Source organism: Corythoichthys intestinalis, chromosome 5, assembly GCF_030265065.1.
Source record: "Corythoichthys intestinalis isolate RoL2023-P3 chromosome 5, ASM3026506v1, whole genome shotgun sequence".
Taxonomy (NCBI): Eukaryota; Metazoa; Chordata; class Actinopteri; order Syngnathiformes; family Syngnathidae; genus Corythoichthys; species Corythoichthys intestinalis.
In genome coordinates, this window is record NC_080399.1 from 23,713,909 (window position 1) to 23,738,569 (window position 24,661).

The window sequence follows — 24,661 nt, forward strand, 5'->3', positions numbered from 1 at the left end:
TGGCGAACGGAGGTCGTAGACATTCTACGGCCATATTGTCGAGCCAGTTCCCGGACGCGCACACCTCGCTCTTATTTTTTTAGCATTTCTATCTCCATTTCAATGGCAAGCTTCGCCTTTTTCCTTTTTTTCACCACCTGCGCTAACATTGTTGGAACCCATGTTGATTTCTCTCACAGCAAAAAACGAGTGCGTCCGTCTTGCGGGAAAACAAAGAAACCGGCGCTGTCACAAATCATCGTATTTCGAGCATGTCGTTGGATGTAGAAACAAATGGTGAGTGAAATTTTACGTCAGATGTCGAAAAGACTGTGTCGAAGTGATCGTATATTGAGGTACCACTGTATTAGCAAAGGAAGAGGAAAACATGAAAATGTCATCCATCCCATGTAAATAGCTAAAATAATAAAGCTTTGGGGAAACGTGATAGCAATGGGTGGCGTGGATCAGTGGTAGAGTAGTTGTCCCCCAAACCAGAGGTTGTGGGTTCGATTCTCTGCCCTGATGAACTCGTCTAAGTGTCCTGGAGCAAGATACTGAACCCCACGTTGCTCCTGGTGCTGCGTCACCAGTAGGTAGATGGCGATATAGTGTAAAGCGCTTTGAGCGCCTTGAAAGGTGGAAAAGCGCTATATAAGTATAACACCATATATAAGTATAACACTATTACAATGCTAAATGATGCAGACATGGAATATTCTTTTCAGCACATTTTTTCTACAATCAATGTTTAAATCTTTGCCCTTGTTTATATATGTTATTTACCTGTTTTATTATGACATGAATATTGAAATTAATCCTCTTAAGACATGAACGCCTTCATTAGCACCACAATGTTTACCGATACGCTCTCACTTATTAAATAATTCCATTGTGTATATACATTTGCTTGGGAATAAACCTGATTTTGATTTGGCATTATCTTGTTAATTGAACTGTCAACTGCAACAAACTGACCTGCATTTAGAAAAGGAAATACCTGATAGGAAGGATGGCGGGAGTATCAATTATTCTTGGAAGAAGGAGGGTAAGAAAGCTTTGAATGAATGAAAGAGTTACTGGGGCCAAAGGTGCTGCGTATAGCACCAACAGTTGTCAGCCTCACAATGAGCAGCGCTGAAAAGCCAATCTCATATTGCAGCCTGAGAGGTTAACTTGCATTAACGGGCTGCCTTCCCATAGAAAGCGCTCGATACCACCCCTCTCACACCACGAAGAAAAAAAAAGCAGTGTGATGAGGTGATGTCACCCCTCCACTGGAGCACTGAACCCTGACTGTGTACATTTCAAGGCCCATTTGCAATCGCACAAAGCCAGCAACAGAGCCAGGGAGGTGTATAAACAATAATAACCGTGTCATAAAAGACATTCGCCTGCTTCTTTGTCTGCTTACGAACACAATCGACGACAGGGCGGCAGTTTTTAGAAGAATAAACATCATCTGCAGGGTGATACACACCACTTCCTCGTCGGAGAGCTCCCGTCCCTGGATGCTGCTGCTGTCTCGTACGGCCTGTTGGTGCCTCTTGCCCTTGGTGTGGCTGAACAGGTGCACCTCTGAGGTGATCTGCAAACATAAGCACAGTGGTCAGAGGTCGCGGCTAAGGACACCATAAGACCGAGGCAGGAAAGGGGTCATCAGAGCCTCACGGGATGCTGGTGAAATTATACACCTCTAGGTTGTTTTTTGCCAATAGGACATGACCTGCCACTGCTGAACCTCACAGGGAAAAGCAGAATGTAGTATGAGTATATATAAATGTAAACAATTAAGATTGTTTTTGTCAAAAAATGTTGACATCTGCTATTATCGGTCATATCAAGTCAAGTAATGCCAACATTTGTGAAAACATTGGACTTGTTAGACCTATACTTTAGTCATAAACCATTACTATTCGGAATGTTGACAACAAATAAGTTTTTGTATTTGTTGATTATGGATATACTGGCTACTAAATTAACTCAAGCGACTATTAAAGATTATAGGCATATCTAAAATTAGCGAGGATATCAATAATTTTGAAAATCATACTTTTTGGCAACATGTCTGCTTGCATGTCTTCTTTTGTCAAACTAACTACAAAAATATAAACTAATTATCCAAATAAAAACCTACTCTAAGTGGAAAGCATTGAACTTTATAAATAATGTAGGCCCGACAAACGGTAACCTCGTGCAGCCCTTTTTGGACTACGGAATGCTTTATGATACTTTGTGTCTGAGGTCATTAAATTAAGTGCTTCTTCCTGTGGACCTTTTCCTGATCCCTTGTGTCAAATGTTACACCAAGGCAGGGGTCGCGTTAACCGGATATTTTCCGTCGTTGACCGGTTTTTTAAAACGGTGACGGAAAAAGCTGAAGTCCGTCCGTCATTTTGACAGGTTGCAATTCACACCCCAGACCACAGGGTGGCGAGTTAGCATATTAATTAGCTATTGTCTCTTTTAATGCATGACGTCGTTGGCTCTTCTGTCAGAATATTGTAGCGTCACCGGGGTCTGGCGGCGGCACCGTGATTGACACATCAACGCGAGGTTCTTATTGGTGCACCCGGTGTGCCAGTGCGTCATCCAATTGATGGACAAGATTGCCACCTGTGTATAGACCCCAATCACATGACGTCACAACTCCGCCCCCCTGACTGGAGCCGCCATATCGTCATGTTTACACATTACCGCTATGTACATGCCTCCTATTACGGCGTGTTTTTCTGCTCGTTAATATTAATAACCAAAATGGTGAAGGCGTGTGTGGCGGTTGGTTGCTGTAACAGAGAAGATAGACGGAGAGACTTAAGTTCTACCGGATTCTGAGAGACCCGAAGATGAGAGCGAGATGGACTGCTGTAATTCGACAAGAAATCTGGGCACCAAACGATCACCACAGACTATGTAGTAGTAATTTTATATCTGGTAAGATGCATTTAATATATATTTAGAATATTTTGAGCTGACAACCACAATTAAGATCATTGTGTGATGTTGGTGATTGGGGTCTATATCGTTGCCTCTTTTTCTTTGGGGGCGGAGTTGTTGGCGGTAAGCAGAGTAAAAAGGGAGAAAAATACCACGACTTCCGTGTCTAATTTTTCGCCGCCAAGCAAGCGTTACAATATTAATTAAAAATGAATAAAAACTAAACTATTGAATATGTCATCATTATCATTTTAAAAATTTAAGTGACGGGTAAAAATAGACTATGACCGGATTTTTATGACCCTGTCAGTCAAAATGACTGACAACGAAAATGTCTAGCGCAACCTCTGCACCAAGGTCAATCATCAGTTTAACAAAATCAGTCTGAGCAGTGGATGTTACTAAAACTTCAGAATGCTTCCATTTTAAACACAATTTTATACAATTAAGTATTTCTGAAATAAACTAAAAAACAGTAAAGCTTATCGACTCAAATCCAAGTCAAGATTATCTAGAGTATTTGTTCCATGAACCATTTCATTTTAGCACTTGACAGAGTAATACACTTTGGCGATATTCATACCGCAGATCTTAATGCACAAATTCGATTTTTTCGTGTTTTTCCGACTCGAGTCTGGCATTAACTTGATGGTCTGAATGGGACAGGTCGACTAAAAGTGGACCATTTCAAATCAATCTAGGTCACTTTCGTATGTGGTTAAGATCCGGTCTGGGCCACATTTTTCCGGAATGTGGCTGCGGTCCGAACTGTTAAGTCCCCCAAATCGGAATTCATGCAGCAATTACTTCAGCAAAGAGCGAGGGAGACAGGGCGGACGTTAGCGATGGAGCTGTGCATTACCGTTAGCACTGTATTTTATGCAACCGGAGTTAGTCACGCTCTTGTCATTTCCCAGCGGGGACTCGGAGACTGAGGAAAGAGTAAACAAAAGAGGAATGTGAGAGCTAGGCTACATGCTAACCCAAAGCGGCTCTTCCAAGTCTCTTCCTCGCCTTTCGAAAACGAAAAATCACACAAAACTACTCTGACTCATGTCACACACTGCGGCGGGGGTGATATCCTTCACCGATCGGCCAGCTCCAGGCGGCGAGCAAGTTTCGGCTTGTTGTTTCCCTGCTGCAGCCCCAGCAGGAGTGTTCGTCGCTAGGGACGGAGCTGGGGAACGAACGCCGAAAATGGCGCATTCACGGTGGACAATCCGGCAGACGTCGGAGCGCGTGGCCTTCCAAGCCAAAGATTGCACTCTCTAAGTTCACATGTTCACATGAACAGGGCAGAGAAGGGTCTCTTCACAATCGAGAACCGCAGACAAGAGCGGGGGCTCCCCGGGCCCAAGCTGAGGATAGCGCTCTCTCAGTGGGCACACGAAGGGGGTTTAGGGGGTGGAAGTCTCAACACAATCGAGAACCATAGACGAGAGCATCGGCCGAGGGGACGGCCACTCCCGCCTTCTCGGTGGACAGGGAGCATCATCACCCACAAAATGCAAGCCAACTCCTTATTAAAACATATGTCATGATCCCAGTATTTGACATAATATAAATCACATAGCTTACTCACTTCCTCGCCCATCCAATGGTCGCTACATTGTCATCCTTGTTTTGCCCATTCTTCGCGGTGAACAGGATCTTTTTGAAACCCAGAAAGACTCACACCACTCTCCCTGGTGTAGCAACAAAAGCCTGCAGCACATTGGGCTGGCGTGATGGGAAAAATAAACAAATTGATCTGCAAAATCAGCTGGATCCGCAGTCCTTTTACATACAATAGTTTGGCTGTATTGTGAAGATGATGTCTCCCGTTAACGTCACATTCGCCTTTTTCCTAAATCTGAGACGGTGGCCAGAAGGCTCTCATTTTCGTATCTCAGGATTCAAAAAATTGAAGAAATATATGGATCGCTTCTGTACACATCCAAGTGGTCCATTTCATTCAGGAGCATAAAATACCACGTGTAATATGAAATAATTAAATAAACATGCTTTTTTGTGTCACAGGCACTTTAAACTTTAAACACATTTTATATGGTGCATTCATACTTTTTCTTCTTCTGCAATGTAGGTGAATAATGGGGTGCATTGGCGCGGCTATCTGATTGAAGTTAAAGTTCACAAAGAAAGTTTTTCGTCATGTCATTGTTAAAGCTAGCCTATTCCTGGTAGACTTCTTAAAAAAACTTTGGACAAATATTTTTAAAATGGATTTTATTTGTTAAGTTTGCAGGCAGCACACTGAATAACTGCTGATGTGGGTATATTAATTTTTACGACTGAGGTGATGCAAAACACATGCATTTTTTAATATTTCTTCAGTCGTGGTGTCATAAAAAATGGTTTTATAAGGGTTATGTGTTCTAGTCTGACTAAGTGGGACATAGCTGAAGGCCTAGATGTGAAATGCGCGGCCCGCCACTGTGTCTAAATGAAGCAAAGTACACAGCAATCAAGACTTCATTCAATAGGTGGAATATTCCAGACATCCATAAAGAATCCCATGAACGGCTCATGATGATAAAAAATGTCTAAGCCCCAATAAACATGATGTACGTACCACAACAGAGCAGAGTGAGCACTGCTTCTTGCGTTCGTACGGCGTGAGCTTGGGGGCGTAGTCTGTGTTGGCATGTCGGCCGCTGCTGAGCTCGGCCGCCTTCTCCTTCCTCTGCTCCATTTGCTCCATATGCCTGCGGCTGCTCTCGTCATGCTATGGAAAAGCAAACAAAAAGCAAGGGGTCAGCTGGGAAACGGGGGTCTTCCGTGGTGTCTATTAGAGAAGCAAAGTGAGCCCTATATAAACTTACCTTCATTTGAATTTTCTTCTGCAGCTCCTCCATGGCCTCCTGTTGAGCTGCACTAAGAGCAGCCAACCGCTCTTCTCTGTCTCTGCAGACACCAAAAATAGACTATGTTACCAAACGTATTTGCTCACCTGCCTTGACTCACTTATGACCTTAAGTTCCATTCCATTCCGAACCCATAGGGTTCAATATAATGCCGGTCCACCTTTTGCAGCTAGTACAGCTTCAACTCTGAGGTGTGTGTTTGTGGGACTTTTTGCATTGAATTGTCCAAAATGTTTTCGTATCCTGAAGCATTCAAAGTTCCTTTCACTGGAACAAATGGGCCAAGCCCAACTTCCTTCTCGACCTAATTTTACACTTTGCACAATGCAGTTCTAAATGTACCGTTCTTCTTGCAAACTCCGAACCCAATATCGTCCATCAGTTCTCCAGATGGAAAAGCGGAATTGATCACTCTAGAGAATGTGTCTCCACTGCTCTATAGCCCAGTGGCAGTGTGCTTTACACCACTGCATCAGACACTTTGCATTGCACTTGGTGATGTATGGCTTGGATGCAGCTGCTCTGTGATTGAAACCCATTCCATCAAGCTCTGCGTACTGTACTTGGGCTAATCTGAAGGCCACGTGAAGTTATGGAGCTACAGTGCCTTGCAATATTATTCGGCCCCCTTGCGTTAATACTTTGTAGCGCCACCTTTTGCTCCAATTACAGCTGCAAGTCGCTTGGGGTATGTTTCTATCAGTTTTGCACATCGAGAGACGGACATTCTTGCCCATTCTTCCTTGCAAAACAGCTCGAGCTCAGTGAGGTTGGATGGAGAGTGTTTGTGAACAGCAGTCTTCAGCTCTTTCCGCAGATTCTCGATTGGATTCAGGTCTGGACTTTGACTTGGCCATTCTAACACCTGGATACGTTTATTTTTGAACCATTCCATTGTAGATTTGGCTTTATGTTTTGGATCATTGTCCTGTTGGAAGATAAATCTCCGTCCCAGTCTCAGGTCTTGTGCAGATACCAACAGGTTTTCTTCCAGAATGTTCCTGTATTTGGCTGCATCCATCTTCCCGTCAATTTTAACCATCTTCCCTGTCCCTGCGGAAGAAAAGCAGGCCCAAACCATGATGCTGCCACCACCATGTTTGACAGTGGGGATGGTGTGTTCAGGGTGATGAGCTGTGTTGCTTTTACGCCAAACATATCGTTTTGCATTGTGGCCAAAAAGTTCAATTTTGGTTTCATCTGACCAGAGCACCTTCTTCCACATGTTTGGTGTGTCTCCCAGGTGGCTTGTGGCAAACTTTAAACAAGACTTTTTATGGATATCTTTGAGAAATGGCTTTCTTCTTGCCACTCTTCCATAAAGGCCAGATTTGTGCAGTGCACGACTGATTGTTGTCCTATGGATAGACTCTCCCACCTCAGCTGTAGATCTCTGCAGTTCATCCAGAGTGATCATGGGCCTCTTGGCTGCATCTCTGATCAGTTTTCTCCCTGTTTGAGAAGAAAGTTTGGAAGGACGGCCGGGTCTTGGTAGATTTGCAGTGGTCTGATGCTCCTTCCATTTCAATATGATGGCTTGCACAGTGCTCCTTGAGATGTTTAAAGCTTGGGAAACCTTTTTGTATCCAAATCCGGCTTTAAACTTCTCCACAACAGTATCTCGGACCTGCCTGGTGTGTTCCTTGGTTTTCATAATGCTCTCTGCACTTTAAACAGAACCCTGAGACTATCACAGAGCAGGTGCATTTATACGGAGACTTGATTACACACATTTGGATTCTATTTATCATCATCGGTCATTTAGGACAACATTGGATCACTCAGAGATCCTCACTGAACTTCTGGAGTGAGTTTGCTGCACTGAAAGTAAAGGGGCCGAATAATATTGCACGCCCCACTTTTCAGTTTTTTATTTGTTAAAGTTTAAATTATCCAATAAATGTTGTTCCACTTCATGATTGTGTCCCACTTGTTGTTGATTCTTGGCAAAAAAATTAAAATTCATATCTTTATGTTTGAAGCCTGAAATGTGGCGAAAGGTTGCAAAATTCAAGGGGGCCGAATACTTTTGCAAGGCACTGTATGTAGCTTTTGACTCTGCAGAAAGTCTGCAACCTTTTTGCACTATGCGCACTTCAGCATTGGCTGACCCCTCTCCGTCAGTTTACATGGCCTACCACTTCGCGGGTTAGTTGCTGTTGCTCCCAAACGCTTCCATTTTTAAAAAAAAAGTTGACAGTGGAATTGTTTTAACCTATCCTGTTCAGCTGCTTGACACGGAGAATGGGAATCTGAGTGTCCTATTGGTCCGAACAGTTAATAAATCACATGGGAGTATGATACGCTACTACTGTGATGATTATTCATTGTGTTTCGTTAGTTAGGAGATCGCAGCGAGTAGGAAGGGGTTATGATAAATAGAAAAGGAGAGAGAGACAGAAGAGAAGAACAAACAACAACAACAAGAAATACATTCAACGCCTACACTAAGTGTGAATATAGTAGTGCTATCGTTAGCTAATTGTATTTCCGGTTGATACTTGGAAAAGCGCTATACAAGTGTAACAAGTATAGTATAGTATATGAAGGGCCTGATGACCGGGGAGAAAAGAGGGGGTGGGAAGTCAGAAAGAGAAGTGATTAGGTGGGGTGGAGCTTACACAAATCAGCAATGTGAGCTGTAGAACCCAGTACAGTATTATGTGAATCACTGTTAATCGTGGATATGTTGACATCTTATTCTATGCTGCCTGATCACTAATCCTGGCACCGATAGTTTCTCTACTTGACTGTGACTAATTGCACCCAGTCATGTGGAATATTTAGGAAGGCGGAAATTTCAAAACTGGATTTGTTGCACAGGTCGCATTAAATGAGAGTTCCATGCAGGAATTGACCAAGCTTCTGAGAGCAAGGGTGGGCAACCCGGTCCTCAAGGGCCACAGTGGGCCCTGGTATTTGTTATAACTGATCCAGCACAGGCAGTTAAACCAATGATAATTATAACCAATGGTAATTCATCAGACTAGAGAACTATCAGCCAGATATCTGTAACTGTTGATTGCTTTATCTCTGGAATCAATACACTCGGATCAAATTGCAACTCAAGGCCTGTGACTCTTTTTATTTAGATTAGCACTCAATTATTAGTATACCTAGCTTCTGACGAGTAAAGTTAGGACAAAGGAGTAGTCCGGTGTCTTTACCCTTAATAGGGGCCCGGACCCTCACAACAGGTATATTTTAAACCTAACAAATATCCGGGGAAACAAGAAGCATCTGATTGCAATCGACTGATTGGACTTGTAAGAGACCAGATTGGTGAAAAGGTGTCCTCTTTATGGGTTGCAACGAAAACCCGCACCCACTGCGGCCCTTTGTGGAATAGTTTGCCCATCCCTGTTCCGAGAGCTACCCTTACTTTTACAAATGTTTGTCAAAACAGTCTGCACGCCTTAGTGCTTGATTTTATGTGGGCAGGGAAAGTTATTAGGACATCTGATTCTGACCATTTGGATGGATGAGAAAATACTTTTGTTGATATAGTGCAGGTGTATTTAATTAAAATAGGAAGTATGTTTTTTGGGGGGGCTAGGGGGGGTAAAAGCGGTTGGGGCCTAATGTAACCCCACAAAACACTAAACTAACCTAGCTCTCTCCCGTGCAGCATCCTCTCTTGCTTTCTCTTTTTCTTGCCGCTGCTGTTCAATACGAGCCTCCTGTTCCTTGCGCCGCATCAACAGCTCTTCCACACGTGCTTGCCGCTCGGCTTCAAGGGCTCGTTTCCGTTCCTAACGAAAGATAAAAGTAAGATGGGAGCATGTGCTAAAAACATGAAATTAGTAATATAACTTCATGTTTTGCTCATACCTGCACAGCTTCATCTCTGGCTTGCTTCTCCTCTTGCCTTCTCTGCCTATCCTCTTGGAGCTCATTGAGGCGTTGCTCATATTCATTTAACTTCGCTAGGGCATCGTGTCTCTTGTTCTGAGCTTCAAGAGTATTGATGAATGCTATTTCATTCACCTGAATGGATAATGGGATGTAGAAATTATGACAGAGAAATTATTCACCATAAACTTGTCCCAAAACAACACTGTGTGAACACTATTAAAACAAACCATGTAGCATTTTTAAGTGTGTCCTAAGTCACTCGTAATTCCTCCCACTTACTTTGGCCTCTTCCTCTTGAGCCTTCTTCACAATGGCTTGGAGCTGGAGCTCTCGTTTTAACTCTGCATGCAAAAGCTTTTCCTCCATCATCTTCCTTCGTTGCTCCAACAATTCTTCTTTCCATTTCCTCACCTCCTTTTCCTGCAGAAAAATTAAGAGTTTATTCTGTTTTTCAATCAAAAAAATCTATTCTGTTTAATCAGCACATGAACATATCAAGTGCTGTACATAAATTCAAGAACTGTATAGCATATACTGTGTTTTTCGGACTATAAGTCGCACCTGAGTATAAGTCGCACCAGCCATAAAATGCTCAACGAAGAGGAAAAAAAACATAAGTCGCACCGGAGTATAAGTCGTACTTTGGGGGGAATTTTACTTGATAAAATCCAACACACAGAACAGATGTCATCTTGAAAGGCAATTTATAATAAAAATACAAATAGAGAACAACATGCTGAATAAGTGTACAGTATGATAATGTTACATGATGCATGAACAATGAAATGCGAACGTGGCCGGTATGTTAACGTAACATAGATATCAAAAGTTATTCAGATAACTATAGTATAAAAAAACATGCTAACAAGTTTACCAAACCATCAGTGTCACTCCAAAACACCAAAATAACAAGTGAAATGATAAAATAATGTGTAAATAATTTCACACATAAGTCGCTCCTGAGTATAAGTCGCACCCCCAGCCAAACTATGAAAAAAGCTGCGACTTATAGTCCGAAAAATACGATACGCATTTATATTTTTTAAAAATGTGGCGGAACTTGAAATTTCAAGTAAACCCATTTACATAAATTGAAACCTAATTTGGGTTAAAAAAGGTTAAACCCAAAATTACCGAGACTTCTGTTAAGCAGTTTGAACTCAATATTTTAAGTAAATTGGACTTCAGTTTAAGTAATATATACAGAGTTACTCCAAGTGGGATTCAAACGTGGGCCGGCACAGTAGCAGTGTTTGAATGGATCTGGATTGAGGCTAAATTACCACAACTTATCAAGTCCAAGTTCACTCAGAGATGTAAGTATTGCCCACAAACCTGATCATGCAAGTCAATTCAACTCATTTAATCAAGTTAACAATAGTGTTACACTAATACTTGCATTGAAGCGTCACTAAAATGCAGGCAGATATTGAAGAGTACTTAGAAAAAAATTGGAGATCGACCGATGTGGGTTTTTTCAGGGCCAATACTGATTATTAGTAGTTAGTGGGGCCCGTAACTGATTTTTGGAGTCGATATTCATTTGCAGTAATAGTGTAAAAATTGGCATAAAAAATTGAATAATGCAAACACTGAACTTGATTTAAAAGCCTAAAGCATGTTTATTGAATCACACAAATAGAAAATAATAGCTCCAGAAGTGCCTGAATTTCCTAGACTCAGAAACATCTTTTGTAAAGTTGAATAAAAGGTTAAATAAATACACTGCTGGCCAAAAGTATTGGCAGCCCTGCAATTATGTCAGATAATGCTCAATTTCCCCCAGAAAATGATTGCAATTACAAATATTTTAGTAGTAATATCTTCATTTATTTTGCCTGAAATGAAAAAAACACAAAAAAGAATGGAAAAAATATTAACGCATTATTATTTTACACAAAACTCAAAAAATTAGCCGGACAAAAGTATTGGCACCTTCAGCCTAATACTTGGTATCACAACCTTTAGACAAAACAGCTACGAACAACCGCTTCTGGTATCCATCAATGAGTTTCTTACAATGTTCTGCTGGAATTTTAGACCATTCTTTTTCGGCCACCTTCTCCAGGTCTCTGAGATTTGAAGGGTGCCTTCTCCAAACTGCCATTTTTAGATATCTCCATGGGTGTTCTATGGGAATCAGGTCTCGACTCATTTCTGGCCACTTTAGAAGTCTCTAGTGCTTTCTCTCAAACCATTTTCTAGTGCTTTTTGAAGTGTGCTTTGGGTCATTGTCCTGCTGGAAGACCCTACATTATGCTGCAAAATTTGTTGGTAGTCTTCAGACATCATAAAGCCATGCACATGGTCAAGCAGTCCAGTGCCAGAGGCAGCAAAGCAACCCAAAAACATCAGGGAACCTCAGCCATGTTTGACTGTGGGGACCGTGTTCTTTTCCTTGAAGGCCTTGTTTTTTGGATATAAATTCTATGTTGATGCTTTTTCACAAAAAGCTCCAATTTTGTCTCATCTGACCACAGACCATTCTTCCAAAACGTTTTTGGCTTTCTCAGGTAAGTTTTGGCAAACTCCAGCCAGGCTTTTTTATGTCTCTGGGTCAGAAGTGGGGTGGATATCCTGCCATAGAGTCCCTTTTCATTCAGACGCCGATGGATAGTACGGGTTGACACTGTTGCACCCTCGGAACTGGAGTTTTGTGTAAAATGATAATGATTTGTTTTTTTTTTTTTTTCATTCTCTTTTGTGTTTTTTCATTGCAAGCAAAATTAATGAAGATATTACCACCAAAACATTTGTAATTGCAATCGTTTTCTGGGAAAAATTGAGCATTATCTGACAGAATTGCAGGGGTGCCAATACTTCTGGCCAGCAGTGTAGTGCTCTGAAAAATTTCCACAGAAAAGAAAGCCCTCATGACCTCATCTAACTAGCCTTGAGAGAGATATTAAACCCCACGTTGTTCCTGGTGCTGCGTCACCAGTAGGTAGATGAGGATATAGTGTAAAGCGGTTTGAGGGCCTTAAAAAGGTATAAAGGCGGAAAACAAGTGCAACTCCGTTTACCATTACCATTTAACCAATCAGAGGATCGAGTGAATACTAGTGCAGGAGAGAGAGGCGTGGCTGCATCTGAGTGGAAATAACTCAGTTTTAAAAAGATTTTTTCAGCTGGTCAAAAAAAAAAGGCCGATACCGAAATACTTCAAATCTCATCCCCAAGAAAAAAAAAAAAATGCACCGATGTTACGCAATCTCTTCAAGATTAAGGGGCCGTTTACATGGTGACGCTGCAACAACAAGACGCAACGATTGTGCTGCAGAATGGCCTCGCCTTTACATGGTGATGGTGTAACTTTTGATTCCAGCCTCCATAGAGGAACGATTCGATTGAGAGGATTGCGCCACAACCATATGAATGGAACACTCTCGCGCCGAGGAAGTTAGCACTCGCACACATAATTTTGGCCACGCGCTGTCGCTGCTAGTAAACATTCAAAATAGCAAACATGGAGGAGCGTCCGTTTTAATTTACTGTTTTTATAATATTTTTAGTTCAAATATATTTTAAGTTTGCGTTTTTTGCCCCTTTTGAAGCAAAAAAAAAAAAAAAGAGCGTTGACGACCTTGTTTCGAAGGGGTGACTATGTTGTCTTCTGTCAAGGAAGTGCATCATTGGCTGTTAAACTGCATTGCCTCGTAGGGCCTGACATGAATACTATATCATTTTAACGTGGAATTGCGACATCATTCGAATGGAGACAGAACCATGTAGAATGTAGATGCAAACATGAAATTTGTCGTTTTCTTGGCGCGTCACCATGTAAACGGCCCCTCAGTTTCCAACCGCCGGTCACCCTTCTCAAGATGGCTGCCAATTTTAAGGCCATGCAAGAAGTGGAATGAGAGGAAAAAGTTTTTTTGTTTTTTTTTTAAATTGTTTTTAAAGTTTTTATTCTAAAAGTATAATCTGATAAGTGTTGTTGAATGTGCTTATTTCATTTGTCATATTTTCAATATATGTGTCTATACTTTAAATAATGGATGTTAAACTGCAAGACAAGCCAGGATATAACATTTAGGCAACACTGACATTGTCTTTACACAGAATTCCCCTAGAGGGATTTCCAATCTGATCAACATGTTTTCACTCACCCTCTCCAGAAGCTTCTGCAGTTTGAGCGTCTTTTCCTCTCGCAATTTGTCCCGCAGCTGCTGAGCCTTCAGCTGTTTCTCTTCATGTTTTTTCTTTGACTCCGCAATAGTCCTGTCAGAAATTTGAAGATAAATCATTCAACTTTTTGTTAACATGGCTTGCTTTGGGCTCTGATAAGCCCCGAGGCCTGTTGAAGGACTTGGGCTCGGAGCTTAACAGTTACCGGGGGTCAGACACAATAAATTGGCCTTTGACACCATCTAAAGGGTTAAACCCTTGTCAAAATAAGGTGAAGGGCAAATGAGTAAGTTGATTTGCACTTCAACAAGGCACTTAACATGCAGTTACACCTTTTGTTATAAGTTGATACAAAGATAGTTAATTCATTGGCTGCTATGAATGGTGGTAGACAACTAATCCATTTGAACTCGGGAGCACTGGTGGTGTTCATTCAAAATCATAATTTTTCAAAAAAGAAACTAAACCTTTTGCGGGATGGTGAGGACAATTTTTCATGCATGTGGATCCCATGTCCAGGAGGTCGAGAAGGCTCTTCCTCTACCATGTCGCCCCATGAGGTATTTTGACGCCATGACTCCCTTGCTGAGAAAGAAAATTTTGTGTATAACAGTTCTGACCAATTTAAAATATTTCATTTAAAGGTGATATATGTAAATCCATACCATCATAATCTGCCAACATATCACTCCACTCCATATTAGGTCCACATCCTCCATTAGCCATACCAGCCTGGATAAATACAAAAAAAAAAGAAAATATAGATGAACTACTATGACATTCAGGGAGTTAAATTTTCTATTTTTCTAACCGGGTAGTCATTGTCATTATCTGTCTCTAGATCGTTGTTCTCTGCTTGAATCTCTCTGGTCAGTTGCTCTTCTTCTGCGATGGCACTTGCGATAGCTTCCTCATTGGCCTTCTCCAGTCGGTCAGCCAGCTCCTCTTTCTTGGCCAGGACCTCTGCCATGGACTGAGGCTGGACACAAGGTACAGGTGTCATCATACTCAATATGAAAGTCAAATGTATTGTAGATATTGTAACTTTGCCCACAGGCAGCAGATTCAGATTTAAAGAAAGACCCGATTAACCTCACCACATTTGAAATCACAGGACAATCACAAGAATCACAAGTGAGGTAGCATTCCAATATCATGCAGGCCACTTTTACTGTGAGGATGAAGAGATGGTGGAAGGAGCAAACAGTTTTTTTTTTTGTAATTACCCTTATTTGACATTAACAAATCAGTTTTTAGTTTCACTCAACGAATGTATTATTTATTCAGGGGATGCAAATGACAGTTAGAGTGGTTCTTAATATGAAGTATGTGAATTGTCTATGGAAAAGAGAAACCTAATAAAAAAGGCTCACTGACATTAAAGTGAAAGACCACATCTAGTGTAACTGACGTTCACATGGAAGGCAGTTGCTCGAATTTCTGCAAATTTCTTAGACCTCTGATTAAGGCGAAAATGCATAAACACAAAAAATGACAGCATATGAACGTAGCCATTTTTTGATGTCAGTTATACCCACGCACATACACACTATAGACGCAAACACAGGTGCATGTGCTAATGGGTATTAAGAATATAACGAGGAAGGGCGGATAATTTGGGATACTCACATTGGAGTGGCTAAAGTAGTACTGGGATTGATAAAATGTTTGCCACATGACAATTAGCTTTGCTAAGATGTACATGAAAAAGGTATTGTCTTTCCTTTTAAGTGTATGAACAAATTTGGCTTGATATTAATTGGTAATCTTTAAGGAACATACAACACTTATATCGTGTGTATCCCAGGGAAAACAATGTTGTTACTTGAAAAACGTTTTTTTTTTTTTTTTTTTTTTTTTTTTTTTTAAAGATTGTAATAGTGGAGAAAATATTAATAAAAGCCTGTATTTCCATGAAGTGGCCAAGAGGGGGGAGGGCCAGACATTTGATCAGTGCTGGAAGTATTTTAGGTATTTTGTGTTTAAACTAGGGCTATCAAACGATTAAAATTTTTAATCGAGTTAATCACAGCTTAAAAATTAATCGTAATTAATCACAATTCAAACCATCTTTAAAATATGCCATATTTTTATGTAAATTATTGTTGGAATGGAAAGATAAGACACAAGACGGATATATACATTCAACATACTGTACATAAGTGCTGTATTTGTTTATTATAACAATAAATCAACAAGATGCCATTAACATTATTAACATTCTGTTAAAGCGATCCATGGATAGAAAGACTTGTAGTTCTTAAAAGATAAATGTTAGTACAAGTTATAGAAATTTTATATTAAAACCCCTCTTAATGTTTTCGTTTTAATAAAATTTGTAAAATTTTCAAACAAAAAATAAACTAGTAGCTCGCCATTGTTGATGTCAATAATTCCACAATGCTCATGGTGCTTAAACCCATAAAATCAGTCACACCCAAGCGCCAGTAGAGGGCGACAAACCACCAAATTACACAAGTAACAAATGGACATGACACTGTGCTGTCATTTTAATCTGTTTGAGCGGGGCATGTGCATTAAATACGTCAAATATTTTAACGTGATTGATTAAAAAAATTAATTACCGCCCGTTAACGCGATAATTTTGACAGCCCTAGTTTAAACATTTTCTCGATTATCAGCGGTCTGAAAAAAATGTGCTATTTGAATAATTAAATACTTTGAGCAACCATCCTCACACGGAAATACATCTTATCTGTCCTTTTAACACTTGATCTGTTGTCAATTCATTCAGTGCCACTGAAGGCAATAGACGTCCAATCCTATTGGACTGGGAGAATAATCGTTTCTACGGTCTCACAGTTATATCGGATTGCAACTCTAGCACTGTCAATGGCAGCCAAAGAGTAAAATGCAGTCTTACTGTTTATTCCAACTTCGTCCTGATGGAATAATTAAAGCACTTGCCATTGTAAAAAAACAAAAAGAACATCTACTCACAGCTATAGACCCTACTCACATGACGTCACAACCACGCCCCCGCGCCATATTGTCCGTCAACTTGTCACTGTTGATGGATTACCGCTGCGTAAATTCCTCCTATTATCGCGTGTTTTTCTGCTTGTTAACATTAATAATCAAAATGGTGAAGGCGTGTGTGGCGGTCGGTTGCAATAACAGAGAAGATAGACGGAGAGACTTGAAGTTCTACCGTATTCCGAGAGACCCGGAGAGGAGAGCGAGATGGGCTGCTGCAATTCGACGAGAAAACTGGGCTCCAAATGATTACCACTGATTATGTAGTAGTCATTTTATATCTGGTAAGATGCATTTAATATATATTTAGAGGGTTTTGGGCTGAAAACCACAATTAAGATCATTGCTAGGATAATCGCCGACAACCTACACTCAGACGTTGTGAATGAACTACCTGAAAACATATAATTATAAGGGGATAATAAGACAGTTGTCATACAATTAATTTACAATTTCACTATTGAGGTCAAAAGCCAAAAAATAAATTCAACTAAGGACAATCTGGAGTAGTGCTATCGCACTTCATACTTATTACATATTATATATGTATGTAGTGAGTGCTATCGCTAAACCATATAAACATTAAAAGCCCTAGTTCAATTGACAAATGACATGAAATACATTAGACTTGACAGTGGATGTTAGCGAGAACAAAAGATTTTGAATTGAAAATTTCGTAACTCACCTTCCCGAGCACAAGATAGATTCCTGCCGAATTTTCGTGGACGAGGACCTGTTTCACCCAACCAGCAACGAAGTATTTATAAGCCTCCAAGCTCTTAAAGTTTTTCAAACTTTCGTGATTTTGTGTGGACAAGATAGTTGTAAATATCAGGGTAGCAGATGTCAGGCAGAGACGGCGAAGACAATGGGTCGAAAAACATCGATTTAGGCATCAAATATGGATCTGGCGAATGGATAAACTGAAGTTTTTCCACATAACGCCTTTTATGCAACGCATCCAATGAGTTTACAGCGTCAGATAACACCGGGGCTTCCATAAATTGCTCTATAAATTGCAAGACTAATTGAAACCATTGAGAATAGGGCTAAAAAATGACGGACAATATGGCGGCCGGATACAGCGACACGTCATTTTGTGACGTAGGTGAGTAGGGTCTATTCTTCACAGTGAATGGTGCTAAAACAACAGTACACAGCTACAAAGTCTTGTCGCTGCATTTGTTCAGAGGGCTGCTTCAGATTGACTTTGTTTAGGCGTTGAAGCACCCATGGGAATTTCCAGGACTCCCCTCATACTAACACGAGGCCCACCCCTCCCTCTGCTCCTCCATCTCTCAGCACTCACAGTGGAAAGCTCTGTGGGGTCCAGCACACTCTCCAGTTTCACCGCTGCCACGGGAGTCTCAGCTTGTCGTGGAGCAGATGTGGCCATGCCTTGCGATGCACCCCCCTCAGCCACACTGTCCCCCAAGGCCGATGGTCCGCTGAGCCCTTCCGTCTGAGGTCGTTCTAGGGATTCGGAGCGGACCAGGGCAGGGAGTGGGACTGATACGGTCATGTCTGCTGGTGGAGCTGGAGCTGAACAGAAGGTACTCTCTACGGCTTGCAAAGGGGTGAGCTCTGCTAGAGGGGGTGGCGCGTCTTCACAGGGCGCGTTGACAGAATGCCCCGAGTCTTGTGCATTCTCTGCTGAGGGCTGCACCGACAGTTACACACACAAGCAGATGCAAGCTCCATTAAAAACATGCATTAGCAGTAACAAAACACAAGTCATGCGGGGAATCTTGCTACTGACATGCTCTCAACACCCAATTCTGATCCAAATTTGATGGATAAGATTTGGATTTCAAAACCAAAGAATGAATCAACATGTGTGTTAAGTGTCAATTTCATGGGTGAAAAGTGATTTACAGCCACTGAAATCGATCAATTGAAAGTGGTTTCTGGACATCATGAGCCCAAAACAAAAACATAGTGGTTGGGTAATACGTCTCATGTTTCTATACTCATCATGAATAATCAATATTTCCCCTCCTTGGTACCTCCACTGTATCGCCGCTCACTGGATGGTTAACCTCTTTGGCGTGATCCTGGAGTGAAGGCTCTTTTTTCTCAGGGTCCACCTGGGTTGCATCCCCATGAGTGGGGTACTGGGCGCAGATGGGGGACTCTTCTTGTGCGGGTCCAAGCGACAGACTATTGGTGCTGTCCTGCTTTGGTGCGACATGGGTGGCTAAGACCGGACTGACCTTGGCAATCATGGTGGCAGAGCGAGGCTTTGCTGCACGTCCTCGCTGGACAGTCTCCCAGCCTTCTGCATCTTTTTTACCTGAAAACATAAGCGTTACTGTTATCTCACTTTCCGTTCTTGACATTTTAGTGGTTCATTCTCAGTTAGAGCAGTAAGGATTCATTTACTTGGTTTTTCGACAGGAGAAGTCGTCTGTTGACTAGAACTTGGAGCAGATTGACTGCACTTCACTCGGTCTGCCCAACTAGGGCCTGTTAGGGATAGGCGGGCTGCAGCCAAGGCAGGTGGAGGTCCACTGGATATATACATATTATATCACAAGTTCACAACAAGCGAAAAAATACTCAGTGGCTAAATCGTTCACAAGTACGATTGATTTTTCTTCTATTTTGTTTGGTCAATTCACAATCCAGTGCCAGTCTCAGACAAACATTTAAAACACTTTCCATTAGTAAAAGCACAATCAATATCCATTTCCGGCATCATCCAATCACTAATCCTAAACAAAAGCTTGAGCATTCTTTCCTACACATATTTGACCTATACAAGGAAAGAGTTACAAATTCGACATGACCGGCCATCTATCTCAAACTGACTATAATGTAATTAGATTAGGGCTGCAGCTATCGATTATTTTAGCAGTCGATTAATCAATGAAATAGTTAGTTCGAATAATCGAGTAATTGGATAAGGAACACAAAAAATTAAAATACCTGAGCTGAGCCTCAAACGATATGAAAAATTAGGATCTAAGTACAACAAAAGAACAATTGGCTAAATTACATTGCAAAAATCCGCTAGCTTAAATGCTATAAAATGCTAGCTTTTTTTTTTTTTTTTTTACAATGCCCTGAACAAATGGTTTAAACACATATTCCCACAAAAAATGGCTTAATATACCTATTAACTGAATTACAAAAACATCTCTTAACAGGGAGCAGCTAGATTCAGCCATGTGAAATGAGTGTCATAGTCACTGTTGCCACTAGAGGGCAGTGTATTAACCCAAATCAATAAAACTAAACGCAAACACTTTCAAAATAAACCATTACAAACACCACTTTAATAAAACGAATACTCGAAGCAGCAAAATTTAATTTGAATCTTTTTTCTAATCGAATTACTCAATAAATCGGTCGATTAATCGTTGCAGCACTAAATTAGATTGCATTAAAATTGAGAGTACTAGTACTTCAGCAATATTACATATAAAATTTGTAAAACTTTACTGAATCATAATGTGATGTGTGAATAAAGGTAACTCACATGCTGCTCCTCTATATATAAAGCAATGCAGTTTTCTACAATAGTAAGTAACAACAGTTATACTATACAGTACTGTGCAAAAGTTTTAGGCAGGTGTCCTGCCTAAAACTTTTGCACAGTACTGTATGTGTGTGTATATATATATATATATGTATATATGTATGTATATATATCAGAAAGTGTGGAGAGTCGGTCTTGTTTTTTTTTTTTTTTTTTTTTCTTCTTCATTGCGCATTTTTGGGCTGGTGCGACTTATACTCATGTGCGAATTACACTCCGAAAAATACGCTAAGTGAAAACCAGTTGATGTTGACAACGCAACGTGGTTAAAAAAAAAAAAAAAATGTGTGAAAGTCTTACCCAAAGTTTAGGGCGCGACGTGCACCTGGGGAGGACACCATTCTGTCTGCAGAGGTGTTAGGCCCAACGTGACGTCCTGGTGACATCTTGCGCAATTCCCAGGCCAGAGATGTAGGCCTGCATATTAAAAAAAGTGGTATTGAGTGGACAAATTAAACCATGCAGGTTTTCCAAAACAGTATGTATACAGTAAACAGTATATGGCGGAAAACACTCAGGTGACTTGAAGTTCCGCTCTGAGACCCCCAATTTGGCCAAATTTCAAAATTGTCCGGCATACATATGTGGTACATCATTGGAAAGCTTAAAATCTCACTTTTCTGGGGGAGGAAAAATTTTGAACAGGAGGGCATTTAAAAAAAATTTTTTTTAAATAACATTAAAAAGCAAAACCCCAACTGGAGGTGAGAGCACGCGAGAGCAGAATTGAAGACGCCATGATTTTAATGAGATATTGTCACGTACTTATCTCTTTTCGATCCAAAAACTCCATGTAGCATGTATCGTTGAGTGTCAAGACACAGCTGTGAATGGCCACAGCTGGATTTTGGGGGGATTTATTCGGTGAAACATGGTAATTTAACAAGGGTCGCGAAGCAGAAATCGCAGACATCAAAGAGTGGTCGAGATTTTCTTTTTCATATATTTACCTTTTTAAACGTTTTTTTCCCAATTTTTCTTTGTTTGGATCAATTATTTATCATCTAACACATCGGAAAAAATGCGACAGAAACAAAAAAAAAATACAATTAAGCGATAGTTATGAGGTCGATATCCGTAACTTTTTTAAAGACAGCATTTTTTTCATTGTGACGTCACTTGCTTAAAAGTTTAAAATATGCGAGTGAATACGTTTTTAAAGTCGTTTTTATTTTTTTTAAACGAAATATTAAACATCAATTAATGATTCTAAGCTAAAAATGAGACATTTTGAATAATGAATGCAAATAATTACCTTCGTTTTACGGCTGGGTTGAAACAAAAGCGGTTGCGTGACGTCTGTAAACGGGGGTTTTCCGGGTAAAACGGGCAAATTAAAAATAGTTCGGGGGCTTAATGCGCCATGAATCTGTTATGGCAGCAAATAGATATATTGATCTATCAAACGCAACAGTTCTTTTGGCTTAAAATACAGCAGTTTATGTTAAAGAGAGGTGCAAGTCTTGTCTTCAGTCTTGTCTGTTTTCCGCCATATAACTTGGACATCATAACAGTTAGTTGACCAATTTCATTAAGCCAGTCAAATTGTACTTGCAGTGACTGCGTTAAACAGAATTCAATAGACTTGTGAAAGGAAGTCAAAGCTATTGATCATTTCTGTTTGTGCCACAAAGCCACCTAGCCCATACCAGCACTTTGTGGTCACAGTTCTGTCTCGGGGGTTGACAGCAAACAAACAGGAAGTGAAAGAGTGTGCCAGACAAAGACATCACCTGTTCTGGGCATCAGTTTTCTCGAGCTTCTCTTGAAGCTGGATCCAGTCTATGAGGGCTTTGAAATCCCGCACATAGTTGTCTAACATCATCAGGACTTCCTGAAAAAGAATAAATCAATGCAAACTTACAGAAACAAAAGAAAGGAAGAAAAAATAAAAAGCAACATGACAGATTAACTGGAATCTAGTCTGATTTACCTACAAAAAATAGCCTGCTGCGAATGGCACTAAAACCTGAGCATTCACAGCTAGAGATGTCCCGATCGATTCACGTCATTTTCAAAGTATCGGAATCGGCAAAAAAATATCGGCCATGCCTTTTTTTAATTTTTTTTTTTTTTAAATTAAATCGTTTTCTAATTGTATTTAACGTTACAGACATAATATGTTACATTTATCCAGAATCTTTAGTTTAGGCTTAAGGTAGGGTTATCAAATTTATCCCAATCACGGCGATAATTTTTTCTTTTTTTTTTAAATGTATCACGTTTGACGCAATTAATGCATGCACTGCACGACCCACTCACGCATTGTCGCGATCCATCTGTAAAGCCACCGTTTTGCCAATATACGCAGAGAGCTATAAGGCAACGTAAAATGAGTAGAGTGAATTTTGGCAGCCTTTGGAGCCTCATTTTGATTGGCTAAAGCCTTACAATCCCTCTCCCTATGATTAGAATTATCATGGGAAGCAATGTGGGGAAGCAAGGTAGCAATTGATCTTTTTCTTAACCCCTTATGTTATATCCCATCGCAGAGAAGATATATGAATTGGTAGCACTACGCACAGTCATGGTTCCACTTGTCATGGTTCCACTTCCCATCATGCATTTGGGCATGGCCTTCAGTATTATTTACTGAAAGCTCAACAAATACACTAGATGGCAATATTTAGTCACAATATACAAAGTCACAAGTCTTTCTATCCGTAGATCCCTCTCACAGAAAGAATGTTAATAATGTAAATGCCATCTTGAGGATTTATTGTCATAATAAACAAATACAGTACTTATGTACTGTATGTTGAATGCATATATTCGTCCGAGTTTTATTCATTTTTTTCTTAATGCATTGCCAAAATGTATATGATCGGGAAAAATTATCGGGAATGATTGGAATTGAATCGGGAGCAAAAAAAAAGCAATCAGATCTGGAAATATCTGGATCGGCAGATACTTAAACTAAAACGATCGGGATCGGATCGGGAGCAAAAAAAACATGATCGGAACAACCCTATTCACAGCCAATTGTCCCAGTTTAAATGAAGTCTATTTATGTCATCGAGATAATAAAGATCGCTTTATGAGTATTTTTTTTTAATAAGGGATTTAATGACTCACAACTATACACAAAAAATACTATGATGTTTTAAAGAGATAAGTATACTGGTGGGTAACAGTAAACTGAGGTGTTATGAATCAGTCTCTGATCGGATGAGTATGACATCGAATTACAGAATGTTGAGAACATCCATGCAGAACCTCCATTATGACACACCTCCTACGGTCATCAGCATCATATCTCTCAATACAATACGAACATGAAAACAGAGTTCAGAATACTCATGGAGGAAATGATACTGGAAATCCCAGGCAAGTTCATGGGCACAAAACACCTTGAGGAAGAACAGAGAAGGTGTATTCTTGATTTTAATCTACACTTGGGTCTTTCAGCTGTCCCAGAGGTGTTGGGCTATAGGGAGCTGTCCCCCACCATGGTCACAACTCACCCTCCCCGAACTCTAATGAAAGCAGACAACTGATAGATGGGGATCGTGAAGGGAGTGGTAATTGAGAGTAAAGCTTCACAGTGCTTTTAGTTAATAGACAAGTCAGAGCAGTGAAAGATGTGTCCAGCAGCAGCTCTGATGATTGGAGCTGGTTAACAAAGACCGCCTCTATAGCTCGCTGCTCATTTGGTAATGAAGGCCGGGCTGGTCCTCTGGCGGACAAAGTCCACAGCATGTGGAGGCATCGTAAAGTGGCTTTTAGCATGTTAACAGGCACACTTACCTAAATACAACCCGCCTATAACATTTCATGATGAATGACAACATGTTTAACCTCCGAGAGGCCTTGCCATTAGGCGGGTCAGTAAAAGCCAGTGGTCCATCCATGCACACAAACTGAATGAATCATTTTCATTTTTGTGGGCTTCATTTTGTACAACAATATTATGTACACTTTAATGATCAAATAAATTTGCTGTAAGAACAATCGTTTACATTTACTGAAATATTATATAGTGTTTCATTGACACTGTGAAAGGTATTTAAGTAGTACATTTGTAGTTCGCAGCATCGCAACATTCCAATAAAGTGTTATTGCCTGGCAAAATGTGTGATAAACTACAGATAGACCCCGGGTTACGAACAAGTTCCGTTCCTAAGCTGGCGACGTAACCCGAATTTCCGCGTAAATCGGAATTAAGCCTTTCAGTACCTCTGACTCATAAAATAACTTTCCAAAAAAATCCAAAAGTACTGTATTGTATTTGTTTAGTGATGGAGGGTATACTGCCCTCTGGTGGCAGCGTTGGGTCTGGCTGGACTGTTGCCTTGCAAACTCGTCTGACATAAATAAAGCACAGCTGTGCTCTGAATTGGCCCACATAAGCAGTGTT

At 40.5% G+C, this 24,661-nt stretch overlaps 1 protein-coding gene across 4 annotated transcripts in view; it reads right to left on the reverse strand.

Annotated features, from left to right (window-relative positions):
* scaper (S-phase cyclin A-associated protein in the ER) overlaps positions 1 to 24,661 on the reverse strand; it is a 137,286-nt gene that overhangs the window by 64,538 nt on the left and 48,087 nt on the right. For 3 of the 4 annotated variants that reach the window (XM_057835802.1, XM_057835799.1, XM_057835800.1), the window contains exons 5-19: positions 22,038 to 22,138; positions 20,605 to 20,721; positions 19,146 to 19,273; positions 18,770 to 19,056; positions 18,073 to 18,423; positions 14,578 to 14,745; positions 14,432 to 14,498; positions 14,234 to 14,351; positions 13,748 to 13,859; positions 9,915 to 10,055; positions 9,612 to 9,767; positions 9,390 to 9,532; positions 5,739 to 5,820; positions 5,489 to 5,641; positions 1,460 to 1,567 (exon numbers count right to left, since the gene is read on the reverse strand). In XM_057835802.1, coding sequence (XP_057691785.1) covers positions 1,460 to 1,567; positions 5,489 to 5,641; positions 5,739 to 5,820; positions 9,390 to 9,532; positions 9,612 to 9,767; positions 9,915 to 10,055; positions 13,748 to 13,859; positions 14,234 to 14,351; positions 14,432 to 14,498; positions 14,578 to 14,745; positions 18,073 to 18,423; positions 18,770 to 19,056; positions 19,146 to 19,273; positions 20,605 to 20,721; positions 22,038 to 22,138 — 2,232 coding nt within the window. The remainder of the gene's footprint in view (positions 1 to 1,459; positions 1,568 to 5,488; positions 5,642 to 5,738; positions 5,821 to 9,389; positions 9,533 to 9,611; positions 9,768 to 9,914; positions 10,056 to 13,747; positions 13,860 to 14,233; positions 14,352 to 14,431; positions 14,499 to 14,577; positions 14,746 to 18,072; positions 18,424 to 18,769; positions 19,057 to 19,145; positions 19,274 to 20,604; positions 20,722 to 22,037; positions 22,139 to 24,661) is intronic. The other variant, XM_057835803.1, reaches the window with a different exon arrangement.